The 9,705-nt window shown below is 32.7% G+C and overlaps 2 protein-coding genes across 2 annotated transcripts; both read left to right on the plus strand.

Moving 5' to 3' along the window:
- Positions 1–2,869: 2,869 nt before the first annotated feature.
- HELRODRAFT_194163 (hypothetical protein) lies at positions 2,870–5,226 on the plus strand (the record flags this gene model as incomplete). The annotated part of the gene is made up of 5 exons (XM_009030449.1): positions 2,870–3,046; positions 3,145–3,249; positions 3,319–3,471; positions 3,557–3,840; positions 5,037–5,226. Coding segments are annotated over exons 2-5 (687 nt in total), but the record flags the coding sequence as incomplete, so codon positions are not given.
- Positions 5,227–7,218: 1,992 nt separating this feature from the next.
- HELRODRAFT_145161 (hypothetical protein) lies at positions 7,219–9,705 on the plus strand (the record flags this gene model as incomplete). Its single annotated transcript, XM_009030450.1, has 3 exons — positions 7,219–7,327; positions 8,140–8,253; positions 9,593–9,705. Coding segments are annotated over 3 exons (336 nt in total), but the record flags the coding sequence as incomplete, so codon positions are not given.

The raw sequence follows: 9,705 nt of genomic DNA on the forward strand, positions 1-9,705 counted from the left end.
AGCATGTTAAGTGACTGCTATTGACTTACACCAGTCCTCTGGCCATCTCTCATCTTCCCATATTTCTTTGCACATTTCCTACATTTTGTCAATGATTTTCAAACCGCATGCTTTAATTGATTTTGCTTGAAAACAACCTTTTCTGCAGCTTTTATTGTTTTATACCATCTATATTGCTTTTTCCACTTCTTATTGCATTAATATTCCATCGTTTAATTTTTTTTTGCATTTTCTGATGATCTTCATTTAAGTTCTTCTAATATTCTTTCTTCACACGTATTCTCATGCAAAGGTTTTTTATATATTCTGCCCATCTTTCATTAATCTGTCTGTCTTCTAGAAGCAGTTTGCCATTCGTATTTTTTACTGCTCTTGTCGTTGTCGTAAATCCTTTTTGAATTTTTTTCATCAGTTTATACGTCTCTTTGACTTTTTCTCTATTGAAGTTGCTAACTGTTTATTTATATATTTTGTCAATTCAAATATTTTTGCCTGCTTTTGCATTTTTTTATTGCTTTATTCAGATTTTTTTATTCTTGCGAGATCTTATTTTTGATCTTTTTTCTTTCATCCACCAAACATAGCGTTTCAATACTTATCCATGGATTCCTTGAGTGACCAATTTTTTTTAATTTTCTGCTATCTTGGCCAATCGACTGCTTATTTCTTTGCATCTTCATTTAGTTCTATTTCTTCAAATTTTTCCAATTTCTCTTCTTACTTTATTTCTACATTTATTCTCAAAGCAAGATTTTTTTATTGTCGTATTTAATTTGCCGAGCCTGTTTTACTTTTTCACTCGTGTGAGTTTGGTTTGAAAATTACATAAAACCAGTTGGTGATCGGAATCAAGAGTTGCTCCTGGGTAGCTTCTACATCCTTTCATTGATGATTTTCACTTTTTTTTCTATCATTAAAAAGTCTCTCAATGTTTCAGTTTATTCCATCGGGTGACGGAAATATATGTTTTTTCTTTTTTGGTCTTTCATATTATTCCATCACATCCTCGTAACTTTTTTGTCTGTTTTTATTTTGGCATTCCAATCTCATACCAAAAACTTAACATTGCGTTTAGTAGTTTCATTTTTTTTTCTAAATCTTCGTAAAATGCTTTAATTTCTTCTTCATTGTGGTCTGTAGGTAATTGGCGAGTAGGCTACACTCACTGTAATTTTTTTTCGGATATCACCTGAAACATGCATACATCAGCCTGTCACTTACCGGACAATAGTCTTCAGCGAACTTTGTACTCTTTCTGATAGCATATTTCGTACTTCTTTTTCATGGGATTTGTTTCCTGATCAAATTATTTCATCTCTATTCATTTCTCCCTGGCCAGTCCATCTTACTTCACACAATCCAATGACGTCATGAATGTAAGCTTCAAACACGCGTTTCATTATTTTATACCTGTTTGACAAAACGTTTGCACATTTCACGTTCCGACTGTAACATAATTTGTCCCAACCATTCTGATATTTCCGAATTCAGAAGTAAAATTTTAATTGCAGTTACTAGTTCGCAAAACTGCAACGCAATTTTTTTTATCCTAGGCGACAATCGAGCCAGTATGGTTTTTGTTATGATAAACTGCCATCGTTTACTTTTGCAGTTTTTACATCCTGAAATTTATCGGCTGGTCAGCTGACAATCATCTGAATGTCATCTGCGTAAGCATGATAACCCCAGATTTATCCATTGCTTCCTGTACGTCAGACGTTTATAAAAGAAAAAGTATTAGTCTCAACACCGACCCTTGGGGTTAGATGTGACGACCTCTCTAGCTGACAACTCATCATTGAACAAAACCTGTTGCGTTCTTGCCGTGAGATAAAAATTTAACCATGAGTGAGCAACCCCCGTGACTCCAAAACTGAAGCTGATTCGTTTTAACAACATATCATGGTCTACGCAGTCAAAGGTCGCGCTCATATCTAGGAACGCTAACAACGAGGTATTCTGAGCATCAATGGCCTAGTATAACATCGATGATATTTGTAGCGGAGCAGTTTCTCTAAAGTGGAATTGTCTGTAACCTGATTGGTGAGCAGACAACAATTTGTTATGCGTCAAATATTTTAACAATTCTCAAGCAGCAATACGTTCGATGACCTTCGAGAGATTAGTTTACGACTATTTAAATCATTCACATCGAGATCTGATATGTGCGCATATTTGTGATCTAACTCGCACGACATACATGAAGGATAACTGCGTTACGTGGGCTTTAAAACAATATGCTAGATTTGAGTAAATAAAAATGAGGATCTTTAATAAAATTCTGTTACTTTGTCCAAAAACCCAACGACGTTTTTTTTTGTTGAAATAATAAAACTTTTGAAATTACGAGATGAATGTTTTTGAAGCCAAATGAACACTTCATATGCTAAACGGTTCTGCTTAACATTCGCCTCATCAATGTCATAATAGTAATAACAATAATATTAATGCTATTAGGATTTATTTAAAAACGACATTCTTTCAGTTAATACGTTTTAAAAAAGTAAATGTTTTTATATTGTGAGATCAACTTTATTGAAAACTAAATAAACAAAATTAGTATAACCTACCATATTGGGTAAATAAAACTGTAGTTTCTTGAAAGATTATTATTAGAAAAGTAGTCGATGATGTTTTTGCAAACTATACCTATCATAGAGTGATTCATAATTCATGCGATAATAATTGAAAAGCGGCTTTGTTTCAGCTGCTACGTCACACAACAACTTTTCTAACAGAGCACGCGAAATTGAACGAAAGAATGTCGTACCGACGCGTGACTTTGAAATACCTGATGTTCTATTTATAAACCTTTGTTAAACTTACCAAACTAAAAATATTGAACTGTTATTTTGCAAAACAGGAGTTTATATTTATCGTTTAGAATGTTTTATTTGCTTTTATATTCTCGAATGTGGAGGAGCGATATCAAAATTGTAACTTCATTTTATATCTTGTCCAAGTGTCAGCTTTACAAACAATTTTAATTTGATTGTAGGTTTACTGTTTCGTTTGTCACACATGCAAGTGGCTAAATAGAGCAAAGGTTTCTTAACAGTTTCTTGGAATAACAATGTATTTTCTTAACTGATATTTCAACGCTAAACATTTGCTAAACATTTATTTATGTTTTGTATTTTATAGGATTTGTTTTCAACCCCAAAACCAAAATTTATACAAAAAAGAAGATGGATTTCTCAATTAAATTAGTTTTTTTGTTAATCCTCTTTGAACCAACGCTACAACAAAGTTTGAGATAATTTAAATTTATGAGAATTAAAATAATAATAGCAATTGGAATTGAACTATTTACTGAAGGTTGCGATGTATTCTTCATAATTGATGGCTCCAACGTCATAACTGACAATGCACGTTCGGGAGATCGTTTGCAGCAATGGTACTCGATCAGAACCATCGTCGCAGATGTTTTGCAGAATTTGACCAACTTCAACGTAGCTATCTCTATATACGGTGAATTATTTGCAGTTGAATGTCATTTTATTATTAGCTTTTGTGAATGTTTGTAACATAATTTTGCAAATAAAAAATTGGACAGCCGATAAGGTTTGGCAAGTAGCGACGTATCCGACACCTGGACCACAAGCTTCACTGATTATGAAATCTCTCGACTTTCTTGGGGGACAGTTTGCTGTTGGTGCTGCAATAAAGTGGACCAGAGAAAATGTTATCACGCCTAACAAACAAACTAACGCAAACATAGCGTGTTTTCTGCTGGCAACCTATCCACCGTTTGGCAATGATCTGATTGTATGGAATACCGAGAAAAATCTTTTAAGAGGCATCTGTGGAAAATTAATCGTTTTAGCGATCGGAAGAATTGTAAGTGTAAATGATTAACCAAATTTTTATAATTAATTTCAACTTTTGTAAAACTTCTCTGTAACAACAATTTTACAATTGTTTCCATTATCTGGCGAAATATTTAATTCATAACGTATGTAATGGTTATGCAGTTATAAGAAGCGCCGGACAAAAGGCATGTAAGCGCTGATGTTGCACGTTAAAGATTAAAAATATTTCAATAAAATACTGAAAGTTTAGAAATCTTAGTTTTTGGATAATTTAGATCAAACTAATTTTATATTATATTATCGTTGATGAAAGAATATTCATGAGGAAAAGTTAAAAATTAGTCGTGAAATGTGATGACAGAGCTATGGGAGCTAATGTTGAAAGTAGAATTCTTGCGAATTTCGATAAAAATTAAATTTAAAAAAAATTAACTGGCGGTGGCAAAAAAAGTTTTTATTTACATTCATCGGCAGAATAATAATAATTAAAAATAGTAATAATGTGTCATTTATATAGCGCTCTATGCATAGTGTCTGGAGAGCTCTTAATTTTTATAGTGCTCTACTCTAGGGGGCGCTTGGTTGTTGTTGGTAGAGATTCTAGATTCCTGCTGTCACTGAAAATGCCTCGGATGTTTCGTTTAACGTTTATTAAGTAGTTGTTGGTGAATGTATGGAGGTATAAATGTGCAGATGGAAGAAAGTCCTACATGTAACACACACGAAGGACTTTTTTTTACGAGAGGAACGGTGTGAGTTAGGGCAGTCACGTTGTCCGTTGTAAGCGATAATAAGCTGGAGTCGTTCGCTGGGTTGAGCTTTTCGGTCGACGATGAAACTTTAGCGACGTTGACAATAAAATTTAATTAGCGTATTTTTGACGAAATACAATTTGAAAACATTTCCGCAACGCAGAACGTTCGAACATGAATGTCAAAAAACCATTGACATCGCAACAAAAGATCTCTATAGTAAAGAACATCACGTCAACTCCAAAAAAACATACTTAAATCATGAACGGAAAGAAGTTTTTATAAAAAATGTGAACACTTCCTTAGCGAACAATCAAATTCCAATCATGCAAATTTTATTGTTAGAGAAAGGATCTATAATGATCAGTATTGAAATGTAGTGTTTGCAAAATATTGTAATGCTTTGGAAAAAAAATGTTATTTTACTTACCGTTTAAACTTGTATTATATTCACTAAATTATTTTGTAAAAGGATTTGGAAAACGTTTACAAAAGTATTGCGACATCATCTGACAGTTTCTTGAGAATAGATTTTACAAATTTATCAGAAAACAAAGCAATTGGAAGTTTCATGCTCAACCAAATTCTGTCTGCTTGTCCCTCTCGTCCAACGTCAGCTACTTTCTCGACAATAACTACAACTACGTTGAGGCCAGCGCAAGGTTTTTATGCCAAAATTTAATTACGTTCCCACTCGAGTTTTAACGTTCTGATGCATGAATATATATTTAAAAAAAAGTCAATCGCTTTTATCAAGCTTGTGATAATAAGATCTAACTAATATCCTATCATTAACCTTTGAATAAAAAGTAAATATCGCCCATCAGCAATAATTTTCGTTAAGCGTGCTTAAATTTTACGATCATTGTAATAAAAACTGCTCACAAGGTCGGAAAGCGATTTATCCGTTTAAATTGTTTTAGAAAAAAGTAAAGTATTGGATTTCTAATGGTTAAATAAGGTTAAAAAATATGCTTTAAAATCTTATGCCAATTTTTTGGGGCAGAACATATTAAAATTTTCTTCTACAATATAAGGCTGTACAAAAACTAATTTAAAATAAAATGAACACTGCAACGATAAATTTTTCAACACACTTTTAAAAAAAATCATTTTGATGGAGCCATGAATTTTCTTAGTGTTCTGCCATGTTTATTGTTTTTTTTATCATCATTTTGGGTCCAATATTTTTATGCCTAATGCAAGCAACAATTTAATAAACTTTTAACAATTAACAAGTTTGATAGAATAAAAACTAACTTTGTTGAACGACAAAACATTTATGACCATCAGTCTCATCTGGACCTTTTTTTATGTATTATAGTTTGTATAGTTCACAAAATGATAGTACGTTAAGTACAAATCAAATTTTGCAACTCACTGAAATTATAGACTAAATGTTTGAAACCTTATTATTACTAAATTGTTATTGAACCCTGTTTTAATTTTTTCGGCAATTTCGTTTAATTATTTTCAGTTTTTGTATTTTTGATGTTTTTTGACATTTATTGCTAAGCAGTACCCAATTTTTTAATTTCTTACATATATGGTCCGAGTTGTTGAATCTAAGATACTCAATCACGTAATCTAACTGTTCGAGTTATCCGGATGATTTTCAGGTTCCTGTAAAAATTCCCAAATAGTCCCATAGATACTGATGAAAATTAAGAAAACCAAAAAACAATTTAATAAAAACACTTGGATCAATAAAAAAAACAAAAACTGATTAATTCGAGTGTTTATGAAAATATTTTTACGTTATTAATGTAAGAACGGTTGAAAATTTTTACAAAAGAATATTTAAATCATTTGAAATTTTCGCGATACCAATTTGAAAAGTAATGAAAAATTTTGTTTATTTTTTTTTTTGTTTAAAAGTGTTTAACTTTTTAAAATAATTTTATGACTCTTATGTTATTCTTGAACTTCAATGTTTAAAAATGTATCGTTTATTTTATGCAGTCGGCTGCTTTAACCAAATGGACGTCATATTTATATTTGACGCATCGGCTTATTCCGATTCGCGGGTATTCGAATCCATGAAAATGTTTGTTGCCAAACAAATTCTTGACATGGATATTGAAAGTGGTAAAGTTCACATGGGAATACTTAGCTTTGCAGAAAGTATTGTTAAGTTTCAAAAGTTTTCAAATATAACAACAAGGCTGGGTGCTCGAAATTTTGTGTTCAGTTTAATGTTTGTCGGAGGCTCTTCAAAATTAGCTGAAGCTCTTACATTTGTTCGGCAAATGTTTCTCACTGATAATGGTTTGATTTTTGAGAATGAGTATTCCATTATGCAAAATTAAATAAAACAAAACTTTTAAGGTCGCCGTTCAAATGTTCCTCTCATGATTTTTCTATTGACAACTGGAAACGTTGAGGAACCAGGCAGAACAGTTTTTGAATCGGTACAATTGAAAAATGCTGGAGCCATGATCGTTGTAATAAGCACATCAGCGAACAGCAATCTCAACGTCATCAATTCTATCGCTAGCTACCCCTATGAAAAAAATGTTTATAATTTTTTCAACTTGACAAATCTTCTTTCAACTATTTGTGATAGTGAGTTATTGGTTTTGTTTGTTAACTTGTAATTGTTGTGTTACTTCAATGGAAATATTGCAAAATTTTGTTTCTATTTAGATTCCTTCGAATGTCAAAATCCCCTGTGCCAAAGAAACGGCCAGTGCGTCCAAAGCATAAACACTTACTTTTGTTTCTGTCAATCTGGCTATGCGGGGAAGAACTGCGAATCAAATTGTTAGAACATTTTTATCCGATTGACTTGTTTAAAAATGAAACATGATGATATTTTAGATTGCAGAAACTCTACAAATTTATTTTTCGCACTGACTGCCACGTCTAGTATAAGTTCATTAGGCATGGCAAGACAACTGGAGTTGGTGAGGAATGTTATTACAAATGTAAACTTGAGAGACAGCAGAGTTGGCATCGGCGTGTATTTCAATAATTCGTTGGATGTACACATCAGTTTGTCAACGTTCGATTCCATAAAAAATGACACTCAGACATTTCAGCAACGTCTCTATGATTCAGTATCTGCCTTTCCGAGGTGAAAATCATAAAAATAATTTTCAGCTAATGTTTAGATTTTTATGAAAATTTCAAAAAAAATTTGTAAAGGAATGGGTACACAAACTTGTCGAATGTCCTAAACACCGTCAGAACAACAATTTTCTCGGATGGGAGTAACAATATATTAATTTTATTCGTCAGTGGAGTTTCATCGAATATTTATGCGAGCACATTGGAAGCCAGGCTGGCCAGGACTGGATCGAAATCAATTCAAATTCTCGTCATACCTATAGGACAGCAGTATTCTTTGAATGAAATCAATGGTATAGCAAGTTCTTCTGCCGGAAGTAGTGTGGTAGAAGATGGTAGCGCTTCATTTAAACCATCATCAAATATATTTTTTATTGACGACACTCTCCCATTGGATTACAGCGTCACTACGAGGCTTACCAAATCCTTCTGCAATTGTTCGTTTTAGCTACTTAGTAATTGGAACTTTTCATTTTATTTTTTACCAATTTTTACATTAACTTCAGCGGACAATGAATGTTTATCAAATCCTTGCCAAAACCAAGGAACTTGTGTTGATCTGATTAATGGATACCGATGTACTTGCTCCGATGTTAGCACCGGATCCAACTGCGAACGAAGTATTTCAGCTTGTTTATTCTGCTATAATATAAGTAGATATTAGTGAATTATAAATAACTCAGATAAATGTATAGTTACTTAGGGTTTTAAAACTAATGAATTATTGGAAAACTTGAAAATTTAGATTTTTAATATTCTTTGATAATTTTTTAATATAAATAAACTTTGCATATTTTGAAAGGCAATTTTATTTCACATCAAATAAATGACATTTCTTTTGAAAAAGTTTTGAGCAAAACGTTTATTATTAAAAGTTATAAGATAACTATAAACAACTTAGATAGTTGAAACGACCGTTATCAAATTTAATTTAATAAAAAATCGAAGCGAGTGTCATTACTTTTTTCACAATAAGGTGACTCAGGTCAGTTGGACATCGTGATAGGGATGGATGCATCAGGGAGCATCAGGTACGAGAGGTTTTATAGGTACGTACTGAATTTCATTGTTACTTTGGTCAGCAGATGGGAAATATCGTCTTCGAAAACAAGAGTCGCCGCAGTCAAATGGAACAGGTACGTAACAGATCTGTTCCATCTGGACACCTACACCAGCACTCAGGACGTCGTTTGGGCCTTACAGCAAGTGACGTATGATCTCAACGCTGAAGGAACAAACACTGCAGATGCCCTTGAATACATTGTAAAATTTTGTTTCAGTCGATTTTGTCAAGCTTGTCATGCACATCAAATAAACTCCTTGCTACAGATATAAACATTTTTACACGTTTATAAAAATTTGTTTAATAATTTCGTCTTTAATTAATCGGTTTTCTCTTACTGTTTATTTGCATTTTTTCTCTTTATTAGGCAAATAAAATTAAACTAATTTTTAGTAACATTTCAAACTTGTATTAATTTTTTAGAAACTGAAAAATTTCAATTTTTTTTTCACTAATAATAATATTTGTTGGTTTCAATCAGCGAGATGTCATATTGAACCCTGGTCAAAACGGCGAAAGACCATCAGCGAGGAACATTGTTCTTCTGTTTACCGACGGAAACTCAAATGTCAATGAACTGGCCACCATTCCAACAGCTATCGATTTAAGGATAAAAAGAGGAGCATACATAATAACGTTTGGTGTCGGTTCAGATGTCAACCCATATGAACTCTACGCTCTTTCATCGTTTCCCGTCAGTCAAGATGAAAGTTATTTCATTGTGGAGAACGGAGACATGGTTTATTCAAAGTTGAATCCTTACCTTCAATCTGTTTTTACCTGTGGGTTTGCTCTCTAACGTTTTTTTAATTAAACGATGAACCGAAAAATTGTTTTCACACATAAACACACACATACACCACCCATGCACAAACGTTTGTATTGCACAAATCTAGCGGAAACAAATTGCCAAAATAGTCAATGTCAAAACGGCGGTATTTGCATGGCTTCGAGGAAAGAAGCTATTTGCCGTTGCTATGGAAACTTCGGTGGAGCTTATTGTGATAAA

Source organism: Helobdella robusta (genome assembly GCF_000326865.2).
Source record: "Helobdella robusta unplaced genomic scaffold HELROscaffold_68, whole genome shotgun sequence".
In the NCBI taxonomy this organism is placed as follows: domain Eukaryota; kingdom Metazoa; phylum Annelida; class Clitellata; order Rhynchobdellida; family Glossiphoniidae; genus Helobdella; species Helobdella robusta.